This window comes from Osmerus mordax, chromosome 27, assembly GCF_038355195.1.
Source record: "Osmerus mordax isolate fOsmMor3 chromosome 27, fOsmMor3.pri, whole genome shotgun sequence".
Lineage (NCBI taxonomy): Eukaryota > Metazoa > Chordata > Actinopteri > Osmeriformes > Osmeridae > Osmerus > Osmerus mordax.
Window position 1 is genome coordinate 3,877,334 of NC_090076.1, and position 17,719 is coordinate 3,895,052.

General features: G+C 44.3%; 3 protein-coding genes across 5 annotated transcripts; 1 reads left to right on the forward strand and 2 right to left on the reverse strand.

Annotated features, from left to right (window-relative positions):
• Window positions 1-97: 97 nt before the first annotated feature.
• On the reverse strand, window positions 98-3,573 carry prrg1 (proline rich Gla (G-carboxyglutamic acid) 1). The gene is made up of 4 exons (XM_067230268.1): window positions 3,469-3,573; window positions 2,531-2,570; window positions 1,955-2,115; window positions 98-1,610 (listed from the first exon to the last, which is right to left on the reverse strand). Exons 2-4 carry the CDS (start codon window positions 2,538-2,540, stop codon window positions 1,161-1,163), a joined length of 621 nt encoding a protein of 206 aa, XP_067086369.1. The 5' UTR covers window positions 2,541-2,570; window positions 3,469-3,573; the 3' UTR covers window positions 98-1,160.
• Window positions 3,574-6,139: 2,566 nt separating this feature from the next.
• On the forward strand, window positions 6,140-11,371 carry tmem47 (transmembrane protein 47). The gene is made up of 3 exons (XM_067230656.1): window positions 6,140-6,461; window positions 9,828-9,968; window positions 10,081-11,371. The coding sequence occupies exons 1-3, from the start codon at window positions 6,236-6,238 to the stop codon at window positions 10,257-10,259; spliced, it is 546 nt and encodes a 181-aa protein (XP_067086757.1). The 5' UTR covers window positions 6,140-6,235; the 3' UTR covers window positions 10,260-11,371.
• Window positions 11,372-11,478: 107 nt separating this feature from the next.
• Window positions 11,479-16,896, reverse strand: tab3 (TGF-beta activated kinase 1 (MAP3K7) binding protein 3). 3 transcript variants are annotated; one of them, XM_067230813.1, is made up of 7 exons: window positions 16,741-16,896; window positions 15,275-15,449; window positions 13,834-15,034; window positions 13,267-13,427; window positions 12,872-12,965; window positions 12,635-12,718; window positions 11,479-12,301 (listed from the first exon to the last, which is right to left on the reverse strand). In XM_067230813.1, exons 2-7 carry the CDS (start codon window positions 15,374-15,376, stop codon window positions 12,156-12,158), a joined length of 1,788 nt encoding a protein of 595 aa, XP_067086914.1. In that variant the 5' UTR covers window positions 15,377-15,449; window positions 16,741-16,896; the 3' UTR covers window positions 11,479-12,155. The 3 variants fall into 3 exon arrangements, with proteins under 3 accessions (XP_067086914.1, XP_067086912.1, XP_067086913.1); XM_067230811.1 differs by having other exon boundaries at window positions 11,479-12,322; XM_067230812.1 differs by having other exon boundaries at window positions 11,479-12,322; window positions 16,476-16,896.
• Between the last annotated feature and the right edge of the window lie 823 nt (window positions 16,897-17,719).

Genomic DNA, 17,719 nt, shown 5'->3' on the forward strand with positions numbered 1-17,719 from the left:
TCAGAGTATAAAGTCATCTGTTGATATAGGAGGTCGAGTTATTGCTGATTGAGTGGTGCTATTTGCACCAGAACAGGTTGCCTTAGTGTTTGTAAAGAAAAGAAAAAAAAGAAAAAAAAGGCTTGGTTTACACCTGACCAGAAAGTGCCTTCATTCTCCACATTCGCTACGTTAAAAGCATTGCAATCACAAAAAAAGCCTCTTGATAAATTCTCAGCACACTCACCTTAATAAAAGGTATATACATCTCTGTACAGTGACATTTAATACTGTATTTTCCCCATGAAGACAATGGGGTTCGGCCCTGCCTCATTACTTTGCTTCGGTAACTTCAGGTCTCACACAGTAAGGTCCAAAAGTCAGAGACCACTAATCAAGGTCCGTTTTGAATGTAGTACAGTTATTCTCTACTAGTATTTATGTCCCCTTTTTGCTTTCATAACAATGTAAAAAAATGTATAAGCACAACGTGACTTGACAATTTGTTCCAAAGAACGTCTTGTGATGTCACAGAATGCTTGGCTTTCTCAGTCTTCAATTTGACCTGAGACTTTTGGACCCTACAGTAGATTGCTTAATTTACTATCCTCGTCAACCTCTGCTGTCATCACACACAAGATGGAAGACATATTTTGACCATCTGCAATAGTTCAATAAGTCCATGTATACATACAATTTGCCATATCATGACAACAATCTAATATTATGCAACAATCTAGTATTATGCAAGACTAAATTGTTTGTTTTTACATTTCCACCAAACATTACAAAAATAATTCTATATAAATAGAACGTGTTTCCTTTTACAAATATGGCAAACAGAAACCACTTTGACCATGCACCATTCATATGTAAGAAAACAACCTCTTGTTATATAGTACAGAATGCTAGTAGGGAAGCCACAGGATGTAGATCTGTTTCAGTGCATTTTGGTATTGCGATATCATTGGCGTTTGTCTCCACTGTCACTCAACCCTGGTGAGCAATTAGTGCAAGCTTAGACAACACCGTCTCCAACAAAACTCTGTTAGTGTTGTAACAATAAAAAATAAAAAAACAGCAGTGAGGGGGTGAGCTGAGGATGGTATTGCTGTGAAAGGTGCAGACAAGGGAGGGCTGGAGTCTCTTGGGTCAAATCAGTGCAATGGCAAAAGGGGGGGTCACTTCCCATGGCCTACGACAGCACTATTGACTATGTCCTCGTACTGAGGGGGGGGCTCCGTCTCTACATGGACGTCGGTATGGCCCACCACCTCCTCGTAAGATGGCGGGGGGTCTGCCGCGCTTCCTCTCCCTGGTGTGAGCTCGGAGCCTGGGTAGGCTGGGCTGCTGTGGACGCTGAGCTCCAGGTGCTCTGGGTGGTAGTCCCTCCCCCACTGGTCCATGGAGACCACAGATAGGCCGGGCTCCCGGTGAGGGCAGCCCATGGCGGGGCTGCGCTCGGAGTGCTTGCGAGAGTGACACCTCCACACGGTGATGACCACGGCAGCGATGAGCAGAAAGAGCAGTACGAGGGGCAGGATCAGGTAGAGGGGGTTGACTCCACCCATGACAGCCTCCAGCCCCCCGCTAGGACTGCTCTCACGGACGTATTCCTCCCAAAAACGTCTCTGCAGCAGATCACGACAGGCACAACCCACACAATCAGACTAACAACACACTAAGGATCGCAGCTCAGCATGCCACAGGTTCACACACCCACGTACGACAACATCAGTCATGTGTCACCATTCTCCTTCTAACTCTACACAACAGTTACAGGAATCAACTCCCTCCCTGAAGAGCATTCGCTACGTCAGATTGCTCTTCCTGCTGATAACAATCACTTCCTGCAAAACAGGGACACTACTCACACCAGCCGATCTGGGGCAGGGATCTCGCAGGCACGCAAGAGCTTCTCCAGTGCGTGTGTCACGGAAACGCAAAGAGACAGCAACAGAGAATGGTCACTCACCGTCTTCTCATCGTTCTCAAATGCCTCCCTGGCCTCCTCGTATGTGCATATCTCCTCCCGGCACTCTCTCTGGATGTTGCCCTGTTTCATCTCCTCCAGCATGTTGTTTGCCCTGGGCAGGCGTCTCAGCACTGAGTGGGCCGCATCCGCTGGCAGGAACACTGGCATATGTGAGTGAGTGAGTGAGAGAAATGGGGGTTAGAAAGAGAGAGTAAGAGTGAGAGGCAGAAAGTGATACAAAAAGAGTGTCAAGAAAGTGAAAGCACTGCCTACTAAATGCAATTGGGTGTTAAAACAAAAGCTCTTTGATAATGATTTTTTTCTGTCCAGCATAATGTGAGACTTGTGGAATTTAGAGAGAGCACAGAGAAGCTCTGTCCAACAGATAAGGGATCAGAACAGAGGGCAAGAACACAAACCACGTGGCACCAAAAAAAACTGAATTTGTAATTAGACATGCATTTAACGTCACTTTCACAGATTAGCATCTGTGAAGATTAGGTATTTCTACTACACAGGGACACTGGATATGAATGAAATCCCTCTTTCAGGCATGTGTTCTGTGGTGTAACTTACCACTACCCATGATTCCCGCAGGTCTGTTTGGGGCGGATGCCTGTGGAAAAACAACCAATCCAATCAAATTGGATACTTCAAATTTCATACAACGCTCATAAAACAGTTAAACATGAACCTAGTCAAATCTAAATTAAGAATTGAACAAGTGATTCAGAATCAGAATGGGATTTATTCGCCATGAAAGTTTGCACAGACAAGGAATTTGCTTTGGCAGGAAGGTGCATACAATAAACATATACCTAAAATTTAAATATGTGGACTATCTATACTAAGGGTACATAAACTAGCAGTACTAAGTGGGATTAGAATATAATTAAATATAAAATAAAATATAAATTGACGTAAATTACAATATAAAAATACAAATATTACAAAAAATACAAATGTATAAGATACCAGATGCCAATAGCATAGCGTAAGCCATGTTCCATTTAGCCCACATGAGCAACAAAAACTTAATGGCTTTTAGATAAATAAAATCAACAGATATGCATGAAGGGAAATGGTGGTCACAATCGCATTCAGTGCATTGTGAATTACCACGCTGAATGACCAAGCGGTGACAGGAATTTGACCGCTATGGCAGAAATAGAAGACTAGCAAAAATGTAACAAACAAGCGCCGCCCAGTCCCTTGTTGAGGCGTAGGTAAAGAACAATGAAAAACGGCTTATCTTATAAATACAGCGCATTCACATAAATAAACATGTGAACATCGGTAGGTAGGCGAAGTGTAGATTAGATTAGCAATTATTAACATTATCTGACAAAGTCTGTCCATGGCTGAAGTGGGTGAACATTTTAAGCCGCTTTAGATACCGTGTAACGTTCAAACGACTCCAGCGATATTTGCAATATGTATTGGATACTAGGTGAGCAATTAAATAACAAGAATTCATGAAACATATGTTCTCCTTATAGTAGAACTTTATTTACCTGATCTCGACCCCAAATGAGCAGTGTGTGATCCGCAGTCACCCTTGATGCACAATACAACGACGCATGCGCCAAAGTCTCTCCTGACGATCCTCTATTTTCAGATGTTTTGTTCTTCACTTTAAAGAGACCGTTACGGGATTAACAGATTTTGGATTACATTTTCCCTCTGACTTCCCTGTCCCAAAAATCAGATTTGGGGAGCCAATGTTTACAGCCCATGACTGGCTGATCATAGGCTACAACACTGAAAGTCTTTATCAAATGTATTATTAACCAAGAGGATGATTCATTGAAATTAAAAGTATGTTGTATCTAGAGCCAAGGTTTTACTAGTTATATATTAAAGAGGTGAGGGTAAATAGACTTAAGACACTGATGGGTAAATATTGTAGTGGTCTTCCACCCAGGTCCTCAGGGCCCACTGTCATGTGTATTTGAGAAGGTTCCCCTGCTCCAACACACCTGATTCAAATGAATGGTCATTAGCAGGCTTCTGCAGAAATCCCAAACATTTCCACAAATTATATCCCGGTAGTAATTTACTTGGAGATGACTGCTAGATGTTAGCTTTATCTTAAGTAAGGCCAAGCTCACTTCACATCAAGTTCACAGTTATTGACCACAGAAGACATCATGTTCAAGTCTGAAGAGCCAGATGCCTTTCACACACCTTTCAAGCTGTTTGATGCCATAACCACCCCTAAACCACAGGTGTTTTTATAATAGCGACAGTATAGACAGGAAATGCAGTGGAGAGAGAGGGAATGACAGGCAATAAATGTCCCAGTCTAGAATCTACCACATGCTACAGCGAAACTTGTTCAAGCAAGGTTCAAGCAAGGCAGCAGCAGCAAAGGATGGCTCTCTTGCAACACAACCTATCTCGTGTATCCCATAAAGACCTGCATCAAGTCAAGACTTTCAGATATGTACAGAATTATGCCTTTCAAGTAGGCTAACCATCCAAGCAAGAACACAACACAGGACTATGTTTGGAAGCATGCACACTGTCAGTCCGAAACCAACTCATCAATCAATGCTGTTAAGTTATTTGAGGATGATTTGTATACTATGTAGATTACAATGTAGGGTTTTTATTTCAGTGACAGTTTCAGTCCATGACAGTGAAACACAGAACAGCCAGGCATAGCCACCAGGGGACAGTATAGGGTAGAATGGGTTAAAGTGCTGTAGCGATTGTTTTGGTGGGTTTCTTTGCAAAAACCCACAAAATGTATTTCTGATCTATCAAAGATGAGTGGGGTCCCCTCTGATAGATGGAAATGTATTGATCCCCAAGGGGAAATTGCACCATTAGAGCAGCATATTTTAGGAGAACAATGAACATCTCTATAACAATAAAGCAAGCAAGTGACAAATTGTAATATCAAATAAGTACCAAAAAATATAAAAACGTGTAAGGTCCCTATCCACAACTTTACAGAAATGTAAGAATAAAAAATGCAGAGAATACAAATACAATACAATTGTTTTGGTATATGGCTGAAGTTGCTATGCTGCCTGACCAGGTATCATAGAGGGGATGAGATAATTTATCCATGGTGGCCAGGAGTGTGTACAACATCTCAACATCTCTCCACCACTGAATTGAAGTTAACCAGGACAGAGCCTGCCTTCCTGAATAGTTAGACTCCACCGCCTTGATATCGCTGCCCCAGCAGTAAACCATGTAGAAAATGACACTCGCCACCACAGTCTGATAAAACATGCAAACATTTTTTTTTTATTCACTTCAGGAAGTACAGTAAGCTTTGGATGGCTTTTCTGGATTTCTTTTTTGTGGCCTTAATGTTGCTAGTCCATTCTAGTCTGTTGTCCAGATCTCCCAGATACTTGTATGACTGCTGGACATCAGCTCCCAGGATGCTAGTCAACAGAGCCCTGTTCTTTTTCAAATGTTCCTCAAATAACCAGCATCTCCTTAGTCTTCCCAACATTAACATGCAGGTGATCCAGTCCACACAGTCCCTAACCCTAACCCTGTTGGTGGGCCTCTACATGGCTGGCTACTGACTGTGACACTGTTCCAAAGGCTCACAGACAGTTTATGTGGTCTTCCAGTAAGGTAGTCTGCAATCCAGGCCTAAAAGCCAGGCCACCTCTTCCTTACTTTATAGATAATCACCTGTCCTCCAACAATAACTGACATGTAATGCTGTAACTAATAACAGTTGTTGTGATTACAACCTTGTAGTATAGCCTACTCACAACCCATAGTAAAATGTATCATTAAGAATGTTTTGTTGTTGTAATTAAGTCATCTTAATATACATCTGACAGTAAGATATAATGCATAATCAAGTTGGTAAATATTTGTATTTATGTTTTATACCAAAAAACTGTCAATCGTTAATTAAATAAAAAGTGTGGTCGTGTGGAATCCCTGCCGAACGCATTTTTTAGGTCTCGAAATGAGGACATGTCCGGGTAAAAGAGGACGTCTGGTCACCCTCTTACTCTTATGTATATCTGTACCTATGGTACTTTGGAGAGAGGGGATGTAACTCGTGAAAGTCCTGCACTAGGACCCTGTAGGTGCAACATGGACAATTCTGCGATGTGCAGTGCAGTCACAAACTGAAATAGTATAGCTGGAGCGGCGTCGCCAACGCGCAGTGATATCCTACCACCAAATACGATCGCAGGGAAGGATAATTGTCGAATTTCGTTAATCAGGCGACGAGAAATTTACTTTATTCGAGGAAAAGACTTGTTTTTCCATCACGAGGCCTATCCACCAAATATGGCTTCATCCGTGAGCAGAACAGAGGAGGTGCGCGTGTCCTCGTTGACGCCTCTGAAGTTGGTGGGCTTGGTGTGCGTCTTCCTCGCTCTGTGTCTGGATGTAGGGGCCGTGTTGAGTCCGGCGTGGGTCACGGCAGACGACCAATATTACCTCTCTCTGTGGGAATCATGCTGGAAGCCAGTCACGTCCGAAACATGGGAATGCAACACCACGTTAAGGACAGGTGAGACCTTCCCCATGTATCACTTGTCTAACCTGTAAAACCAAAAGTTTACACTTAATTAAGTTTGTTTTTTTCAATAAAAAATGTATCCGTCAGTCTTACATTCATATTTAAATGATTAATTGAGATGAATAGCAAAGGGCCTTTCTATCACTAAGGATGGAGCATAGACCGTCAGAGTTTCAGATGGAATTAATAATCTGAGATTTGTGTTGATTATTTTGTATTATTAGTTTTATTATTCAATGTACTGTCTTGCCTGGGCACCCAAGCCGTATAGGCTACCCTAATTTACTTTAGGCCTATCAAATGAAAAAAATACTATGCTAATGTGTTTCTTACACATTTTCCAACCTGCCACTGAATGATGTGAATTTTGTTTCACAAGCAGCGGTCCAGCTGGGTTTTATTCGTCTTTTGTTGCTCACAAAATGAGCCTTTGTTGAGCTTCCTTCACCGGGCAAGGAGCGAGGACAACTTTGAGAACCAAACTCCCCAGAGATCTAAATGCCGGGAGATTAGTAACCACGGAAACAAGTGCAGCGTTCTGGTAATGCAATTTCTCAGAAAAATTTTTAGTTCTTCATAAACTATGCATGGCCGCATAGGCCGCCATCTTCCTAATTACTTTGCGAGTTATCTTTTTTTCTCTTGATATATTATCGACTTTTATAAATGCAGTTAATACAGCTTTGTTTGTTTGTAAGACAACAGCATTTTGTGTTTTAATGTGGCCATGTTGGACCTAGGCTACTGTAGCCCTCTCCCGTCACTTCCAAGTTTCCAAGGGGTAGCTTCTAGATTGATTGTAAGACAAGGAAAGGCCTACTCACGACTCAGCATACCACAGTAACTGCACACAGCAAACTGTCAATTTCCTTTAGGTTGTGTTTGGCTTTGCTTAAATATTGATTAAGCCTCACACAGTAATTAGCTTCTCTCTCAATATTCATGTTTTCCCAGCGTCATGCCCTCAGCATTAAACACATGTATGTGCATACACACTCCCAGAGGTCAGTTGTAAAAGATACAGACACAGACTTAGGAATGTGGAACATTGGTGTAAAAATATTTTGCGCAGATAACATGTCAGTACAAGAGGGCGGGGCAAATTTCGAACTACTGTGTGAGTAGGCCAACTCATCATTGGGCTTTTCAATAATGCACTTCCCTTTAGTTTCAGAATGAAACCTGCCAGCTCTGCAGCCCCTTGGGAATCATAATTAGTGTTCAGATATCTAATTTTCCATCAGCCATCATTCATAGTTGGGGGTTCCTGCCTGCGGTCAGACTCAAGCTAGATTTTTTAATATACGCAAGCTGATAAGCAGGGGCGTTGTTAGACATAAAACTCTACTGGGGCACAGGCCCCTATTCATATCCCTTTTTTTCTTCCAAGCGCACTACTCAGCTATAGAAACTCCCCTTGCTTAACCCACTATACAATAGTTCAGGGACGCAAGTTTGATATCAGCTTTGGCAGGGACATCAATAGTTAACGTGCGCACACATTTGTTTTGCATTCATTTGAGCGCAAATACTGTTTTTTGAGCTTCATGTAATATTGTTTTTATGTTTTAGTCAAAATAAGATGATCATTAGGCCTATCATTTAAAAACTGTCTTTATTTTTGTAATGTTTTCTTGGCCTACCTCAAATCTGACTTGGGTGCTGAGTCGACTCCTGGACTTCTGTGTGCGTGCTGCAGTGGCATCGGTTCTGTTTCTTGAAAATAGCATTTCAAGAGCTATTAATGGAATTATAAAGCTTATTAATGGAAGTAAAAACTTCCATTAATAACCAAATCATGTCAAATCCCATCAGCACTGTGATGGTAAGGACAGGATGTGGTGGTCATGACAAAAATGAATTGGTTAACCAATTGTTTTGGGAACACTTGGCACCATTGTCCATGTTGCAGTGTAATTACATTAAGAAAATACCGGTACTACCTTATCTACACTGCGGCCAACAGGATGTGCCCCTCATACTTCCAAGACATCCGTACGCACCGACTCAGGCGCTTTGATTATGTGACATTAGTGACCCTTGTGCACCAGAAGTGGAGTGATATTACTATTCAATGAACCTCAGCTCTCCATAACTGCTATCTCAAGATGCTCCTCTTCAAGCTTCACGTCGACAACTCTTCGCTTGGCCTAAGGGCACCTAAAGCAGCACTTAACTGTATTACTTCTTTTGATAAATTTCCCTTTCTATGTGTGTTGTATTTAGGATCCTGTTGTACAGCTGACTGGCAAGAGACAAAAAAAAACACAAAACTGTTTGATGTTGCACTGACTTTGTTTTTGCTGCACTGTACTATGCAGTATTGTAGTAGAGATGTGTTTACTTTGCACTGTGCTGAGATTTAGGTCCCAAAAAAATCCCAAATAACCTTTTTGCAAAGAATTGTTGGAATTAAGACCAGGATTGATATGTTTAGCTGTATGTAAGTATTAAACAAAAGGTTTTAACCCCAAACATTGGTTTGGTTGTTCATTTACTCTTTAATGTAAATTAAAATGTTCCTTATAACATGTAAGGTTATGTCAAGCCCCCAAGACACAGTAGCTGATCCAGTTCTTCAACTTAAATGGTTCTCGGCAATTCAGTTTATTAAACCATTTGAGTAAACTTAACTGTTGAGGTTTTACAATGTGTAGATAAGGTGCCAGTAGCATTCATTGTACAATACATGTAGTGCTTCTAGAAACAAGGGCAGATTCTGTGTGGACGTGGTAGTGAACGATATCCCTCTCTCCCACAATTCCATCCTTATTTTAGCTGCTCTTCTCCCTGCTAGCTTTCCAGAGAAGATAGAGAGCTATTTCTAGTCGCTGTACTCAGTGTTTTTGGAGCACTTCTGAATGAAATGCTGAGAATGCTGCTGACATTGCAACAGGCAAGAGGAAGGGATACTTATTATCGGAGTCACCCAGCAAATTACTCAGTCTCTTGCTGCAGAGTGATTCATTATGAGGTGTGTGTACGTGCATGTGTGTGTGTTTGTGCTCTCAGCACTTTTCTGCTGTAGGTGTTTTTGTAGATCTGGTGTGATACCGTAGGTAGTATTACTTAGCATATTGTTAGCATTCCTGAACATCAAAACATCCGGCAAACCTGTGTGATGCTTGTTTCACATTCTATGATGCTCTGTGTATTTGGCATTCTGGGAAACACAGATGTGTCGCTAAACTAGAGCTTAACTTTCTGACTCTCCCTCATGTCCCCTGTCATTCTATCTCCCTGACCCCTGGCCATGCCACTAGAGACCCCATGCATTCCTTCTGTGAGTGAGTGTAGTTTTATGACTCTCTCTTCCCTTCTCCCCCCCCCCCCCCCCCCCCCCCTTGTCTCTGGCAGATTGGCAGATTGCCACCCTGGCTCTCTTGCTCGGTGGCGCGGCCCTCATCTTCCTCTCTTTCCTGGTTGGGTTAGTGTCAGTGTGTCCTGGTGCCAGGAGACGCTGTTATACACCTGTAGCAGTGATGCTGTTTTCTGCAGGTACGGTTCTGGCACGCGCACACACACACACACAATTCTCATGCAGATATGTAATTTTATTTCTCCCCTTGTCTCTCTGTCTTTTTCTGTGTTTCTGTGTGTCTACCATCAGTGGTGCTGCAAGTCTGCAGTTTGGTCCTGTATCCCATTAAGTTCATTGAGACTGTAAGCCTGAGGGTGTACCATGAGTTCAACTGGGGCTATGGCCTGGCCTGGGGGGCCACTATCTTCTCATTCGGGGGTGCCCTCCTCTACTGCCTGAACCCCAAGAACTACGAAGACTACTACTGAAGGATGGAGGAGCTCATGTTGCCATATCCAGTATTCTATCCCTGGTAGCAGCCCTTTAAACCTAGCTTTATACAGAACATTACAGTACAGACAGTATAAGACACAGACTGGAACATGAAGTAACCACTGTCAATTTAGATGATCAATGTTTTACTGGCAACTGATTGTTTACTGTCAAGTTTCAAAGAATAAGCTCACTTGGTACAGTATGAGTATGAAGTTTTCCAGAAGTATCTCTCACCAGTGTTCAACATTCCCCAGACTCTGAGCAGCCAGTAAAGGCAGTGCTATGAAAATATAAGACCAATGAGATATCACCAATGAACCTGATGACAGGCAAAATAGCAGCACAGATGGATTTGCCCAAACCTTACACAAGGGTGGATCTGACGCACACATAGAATGTCAAAGGTCAGAAAGATCTTTCATCCCAGAGGAATGTTGCTTGCCTCCACAAATGTATTGGATGATTGTTGAATGGTATGTGCCTTCAGTTTATCAGCTAGTGTGGGGAATACAGATGCTTGGTGGGTGAAGGCACATGACATTGAGCATGCTGCCAGGCACCATGGCTTCTACTTGTCCTTCTCCAGTTCAGTGGATGGGGTGTATAAGAGAAGGAGACAGAAGGAAAATGAGGAAACCCCACAGAACATTCCCCAGACACCACCCAAAAGGTGAGTTTTCATTGGACAAGCCATTTTGGAAGGAAAATGTGATAGGTTAATCATTAGCACTGCAGTACACATGACAATATTTACCAAATCTAAGACCTTTGGTTACCAATTAAAACATGGCGCTTAACCCCTACTTTGCTCTGCTTGTGATAGCAGTAGCCACTCTTTTCTACCCATGCTCTGTGGTGATATACCTCTATACTACTGAAGCCTATGATGGAGGCATGTTTAGGATATAGATCTTCTGGTTTAAAAAGAAATTGTGCATAACTAGTTTTTCTCCTTACAAATTTTAATGTAGTTGGTCTTTATAATAAAATCAAGGTTGGCATATGAAGATATAGTAGGGATGTTTGCTTCTGATAGGAACGTGTGTGTGTGAAAGCAAGGTGTGTATGAATGTATGCATGGTAACATTGCCTGCTGTGTGTCTGATGCCTGTTGGCTTGTTTACTAACAATAAATATATAAAGAAGGGCCAGTGTGTGTTCATTTGGGAGAGGGGACACACACACACACACCCAGTCACATAGAATCATCTCCTTTATTAAGTACAGCAACTTGAGGCATTTACACAGGAAATTTGAATCTTTTTACATGGAATACAGTGTGGCATAATATGCATAAAAGTACCAGGAATATATTCATATGCAAGTCTCTTTAGTGTTCTTCAATCAATGAGAGGAGCTCTTGTGCATAAGAGCTGATTCAGTGTAAAGTCTACATGGATATTAGTTAGCCAAACCCTCTCATGCCTCTCATTGGATTGGCCCATCATGAGAATGAGTGACAGTCTTGGTTAAAGGGGATGTCACGCTTTAAGAAGGGTCTCCACTGGGTTAGGGAATGGGCTCAGTCTTGTAAACAGGGCAGTCTCATTCTGCAGGGAATGTTCCATCAGTAAACCACAGATCCTCCGCCTCCTGCCCAACGTTCTTGAGCCGCTGTCCGGTCTACCGCTCCTCACTCCTTTTTGCATCGCCACGGGAACAGTCTCTTGGAGACAAGGGTCAAAGTGCATGAGTGTTTCTCTGAGGAGTTCAATGAGACACGGTGAAACGGCCTCTTCCTCAGGAACTGGGCAAGGCTTCCACGCATGTCGACAGAACATGCGAGGGTGGGGCCAAAGAGAAAGGTCAAGTGTCGAATTTAAACATTGTGGGTGGTTTCCTTGTCAGGGGGCCAGGTCTGGGGTAGAGAGAGAGGATGGGGGCCGGACTCAGGTGTAGCGTGGCATTTCGCACTGTTCACAGCGGTTGAGTGCAGGGTGGTTGAGGAAGGTGCAGCTTTCACAGTTCCAACGAGGCCCCTCAAAGTCTTCGTCCCTTTGAGGCCCCACAGCCGGCTTGGAGCCCTGCTCCCCTTCTGTGACAAACACAACGTTTCCTTCAAATACACAGCAAAATTACCCTATCAAACTTTAAGCACAAAAATATGAGTTATTTTAAAAATAAGTTATTTTGGCTGCCAGTGCAGTAAGTGAATTTCACTGGATGAGACTTCTCAAAATAACATGTTGTTTACTTAAATGAAGTCACTAGATATGCCATTTCTACAAAAAACGTCTAACTGCATTAAAATCCAAAAGAAGATTATCACACTCAGATGTACAGTTTTTGCAACCATGGTCCAACCATGTTTGTTTCCATTCCAAAGCGGCGTGACAGATGGACTGATGAGGTGGTTTGTGGTTCTCACCTTTTTTTCCTGGTTTAGGCGGAACCACAGGCCCAGGCTGGATGTTGTCATAAAAGTTGTTCATTGCTTTTGGATCAAACTTCCCTAAAAAGCAGATAGATATAGACACATCAACCCCTTGCATCATTCATCAGTCAGTCAAATATCTGAGCCTAATAAAATATGTTGGCTACTGGGCTAAAGTTTCCAATATAGCCAATCTTGGACAAAACATGCACGTCTGTGTGAGTTTGTTACCTCTAGACTGCAGCAGATCCGTCTCCTTCAGGGTGCAGTCGATATCTATCTTAAGCTGTCTGTTCAGACTGCGCAATCTGGTCATTTCTTCGGGCTGGGGCGCAAATAAACAGCAGCAGAATTAAAGGGGTTGATCATTTAAAGGCTGAAATTGGTTTACACAAATAGAAACAGCAAAATGTACCTCTGCGAGGTAGGAAACTAAGAAGTCAGAGACGTTGATGATGAACTAATCTGAGTTCAGGTGGCCGCTCATCTAGGAACAGGCCTCACCCTGAGGATGACGTTGGATGGATGTGTGTGTGTGCGTGTGATTCCACAAGAGCCCTGCTTTTTTCCGCCTGCATCTGTGTCCACACGTCCTTTCGCGCAGTGCTCCGAAAGCAGGCTCTTACCCTGGGGATGAGGCTGGTGCTGTTGACTCGTCTGAAGCGCCTCTGGAGAGCATCGTACTCCATGTCGTTGACATCGGCCTTCAGCTGCTCCAGCTTCTGGCGCTCCATCAGCAGCTCTTTCAGCAGGCGCTCCATCCTGGCTCTCTGGTGGAGCAGAAGGGCTGAGGGGGCATTACAACAAGAAGGATTCAAACACCCACACACTGTCTTTTTTTCAGTAGAGTTGCATGACCCAAAAACGTATTTCCATGACTGACAATCGGAATTTCAATCCCTTTTTTGCATTATCCATTCTAAAAGTGCGTGTATAAAGATCTTCGAGCAGGTGTTTTGATGCACATTTGAGGGTAGGTGCAGGGGAAAATAAGTCCCACACATTTTCATTACTTTTTTCCAAGACATTAAGGTTTATATCCATCCCCCTAACTTTTCCAGGTCTGTCAACCACCATATTTAAATTCCCTGACTTGTTGTCAGTGGTCGTAGAAACCCCTTGTACATTACGGCTACACTCGTACGTCTGCACCTCTGTCGGGGTCTCACAACAACCCCCACAGCAGCACCTACCCTGCGTGTACGCGTAGTCATCCGAGCCGGAGCTGGAGCGGCGGGGCATGCGGCTGATGTGGCTCGCCACGTTGCTGGGCAGGGCTGAGATGGGAAGGATGGGTGCGGGCGTGGCGTGATGCTCCCCCTGATCAACGATGTTCAGCAGGGACTCTGCATCGACCACGGGCGGGGAGACCGGAGGCCTCTGGCCCCCCTGGGGGGATACTTTGATCTTGAAGGTGTATGCCGACTGTGCAGGCTGGGGCGAGGAGGCTGGCCGGGGCCTCGCTGGCCCCTGATGCTGCAGGTACATCCCTGGGTGGTAACCCGGGGGCCCTTGGGGTCCGCTCATGGCAATGCCCCTGGAGGGGGAGCTGGGTGAGGGGCTGGTGGCCATGTAGAGGGTCCCCTGGGGACCATGCACTGGGGAGTTGCTGCGCGGACGCGGGCCCTCCAGAGTGATCTCTATCTGGTTCTTCTTGGAGAGGTAGGACCTGTACGGCTGCTGCTGTTGCTGGTGGTGGTGATGGTGGTAAGGCATGCTAGAGAGGGTGGGGGGGCTGATGGGAAGGAAAACATGGGAGGACTGCTGCTGGGGCTGGATCTGGTGCTGGGTTGGGGGTTGATGCTGGACCTGATGCTGGGGTGAGCTGTAGGGAGAGGGGTATGTGGGGGTGGAGTAGGGCGAGGATTGATACACAGACCCTCCGGCTGAGGGCCAGGGGGTGGGTTGAGGACTTTGGGATGGGGAGGGACGGATGTAAAGGGCGTTTCCTCCACTGGTTGGCCAGGGGGGGCCAGGGGGGATCTGCAGGGCCAGGGGGGCGGAGGGCAGGTTCTGGGAGAGTGTAACCGTGATGGGATTTATGGTGTAACGGGGTAAGGGTGACATGCCCTGCATGGAGGGAGGAGGCGGAGGGGTGCTGGCAGAACGTCCCTGGTCATTCATGAAGAAGGGGTTGTACCCCTGGGAGGGGGCTGCAGGGGCCGAGAGGGGCTCTGGGAAGCTGGACCGCTGGGGCTCAATGTGCCCATCACTGGAGCTGTGAACCAAGGAGCGGCCCGCTCCACCACCATTAGCGTTCCCTCCCACGTTGATGTGCAGCATGTGGTTCTGGCTCAGGCGGACCCCTTCTTCTGGACTGTGGAACTCCCCATAGAGGTATCTGTTACTCTCCTGGGCCAGCAGGTGGCAGCATAGATCCAGGTTGTTGTTGTTCTGGAGACAGCAGTAGAGAAAACACAACATAGGCTTGGTGACGTAAAGTGGAGAGATGTGCAAGTGCTTGAGTTAGGCTAAATCGGGCTTGCCTATCCTCGATCTGGATACTGGTAGTCTAGATGAATCACACACAAGCCACAAGCTTTAAAATAGCCAAATGTGAGCCTTGATACTTTCTCCAAGGCAAATCATCAATCAATGTGTCGATGTCCATTAACATTTGTCTGGATAGTATACCTGCAGAAGGTACTGGGACACTACTGCCTCTGGGATCTCTGGGAAGCGCTGCCTGAGGTCTTGCAGGATGTGATAGTCTTGCTGAGGGCCCCCCTGCGCCATCCTGGGCCCACAGAGACACTCAGACTCACTGAGTCCGCAGCCGCAAGCGCTGCAACTGTCCACCTGTCATCCCCTACAGACAGACACACACACACTCAACTGTCCCAGAGTGTAATAAACAGCTCATCTGCCACTTTGCTTGTTGGACAGGCAGTTTAACTGGCCTCACGGTCGAACAGTAATTAGCAGGCTAGTATCATAGACTAGACAATGTGTAAATAGCGACCAAATGTACAGCACCGTCACAGTCAGTTTTGGGGAAGACATAGAACTGAACATTCACTATCAGCATTAACGTTAGCAATCTAGCTACAGTACCCATGTTAACAGGCTAAATAAAAGACTGGACAAAACACGCAATCACACTTGCTAGCTAGTGCTAGCTAGAATTGGAAATGGTGTCGATGTATTATAGTTGGATTGCTAATACGATTTAGTGATACAAAGATAGTGCTAAAGCTAGCAATGCATATTGTGCTATTAGGTAGAGCTAGTTAACGACGAAAGGGAATAGAATACGTTGTAGCTTATCTTCTAGTTACTGTGTGTTGGTTTAACATGTTAATTATGCACAAAGCAACAGCATGATGCACAACAAAATAAGGGTCTACTAACTGGCTAGGCTACGTGTTATACGGCAAGCAGACACAACCGGAAACATTTCGCTAGTGCTAGCTCTAGCTCTCTTACTGTACTGATTAGCTAGCATGCTAAAGACGTTCTAGCTAGGACAGCCGCTAGTATAGATGAGTTTGCTAGCTGAATTAAAACGTTGCTGGCATACCTGTTTACATTTCAACAAACATCGGACGAGACAGCATAAAGAGTTTAAACTAAGGGTCATCAAACCATTAAACAAACTTCGTCACCACCCATATGCTTTACTGTATGTAGCTAGTACAGTAAGTAGTGAGCTAAGCTAGCAACACTAGCCAGCTAGCCTAGCTGGTTAAGTTATAAATTAATGTTTTTTAAACGTTTTTTTGGGGGGTATAAATTTATGCTGCACGCAGCATAAGCACATGCTACAATTGGGCTAACTAATCAATATTAGCTATAGCTACAGTGCGTATACAACTAGACAGCTACTTAGCACTACCTGTTTGATGATTGGCATAGCTGTTCAACTGCAAGACAGCTATTCAAGCCCCTTAGCTGTAGTATAAGACCTGAAGTATTTTGCTGTAGCAACTAGCTAGGTATATAGCTACTGGAAGCAAACAAGCGTAGCTAACTGCACGTAAACGCACGTACATCTTGCTGTCAGATTAGGCTTCTGACTGTCATTAGTGTTAATGTTACAGTAGCTAGCTAGCTCTATGCTAGGTAGCTCATTTATTTTGAGCATGGTTATTTTGACATACCTTTGGGTACACTTCTATGCTCTGCCCTGGGCCATACCTAGGTTCCAAGGGTTAACGTGGCACTAATATATTTTATTGGAAACTCTTGATAAAGTAAAATTTATTATTTCGCATTCCGAGACTAGGCCGTCGTCGACAAACACGAAAGGAACACATTTATCGCGATAGCTAGATGTCAGCAGCACCAGGAACTACTCAAATGAAGTCGGTCTAGATCGTAACTGCGCAAGTGGGCGGGTGTACCTTGCTCACCGTCTTACAGAATGCGTGCGTAATTTCTTGCCTGCATACATTATTCGCAGTTAAATGTACAACACACATTTTTTTACAATGAAATAAAATAATGTAGACCCCGGTAGAATGCAGTGAAAGAGAACTTGTGAGTCCAACTGCAGCTTAGACAGGGCCTGTCTTTTCTTTAAATACAATGACTGTATGTCGTATAGTGCTGTTTTAGTATTTTTGTTTATGTAGCCTATTTGGACCCCGAGTCTATAACAAAGTTTGAAATGAATTAACTGTTACTGGCCTATGTTTGGTTTCTGAGCTCATGTTACAGGCTTGAGACCCACTATAAGTCCTGGGCCACTGTCCCTTTCATGCTGCGAGCTGGATAAACAGTTATTAAAGGAAACCAGTCACCAGTCTGGACATCAGTAGACACCACAGGAAAGAAGAAATGTATAGGGATATAAGACAGACACAACTAGCCTGGCTCTGCCCTCCTACGTACTTCCGCTCAATTTTGATTTAGCTTCTGTACTATGTCTGGGATTTCGGTGTATTACTCGGTTTTCAGAAGCTAGCTCCGTTACAGTAGTGGTGAAGGAGTTGGCTAAGGCGAACGCTAGTGATTGGTTATGGCAGATCAGAGTGGCTCTGGGCAGATCCAATAGTTTTAAACTTCACAGAGTACACGCCTTCAAGGAAGTTAACGCTTGTCAATGGAGCGATCCCAGACCCACTGTACAAATGAAAT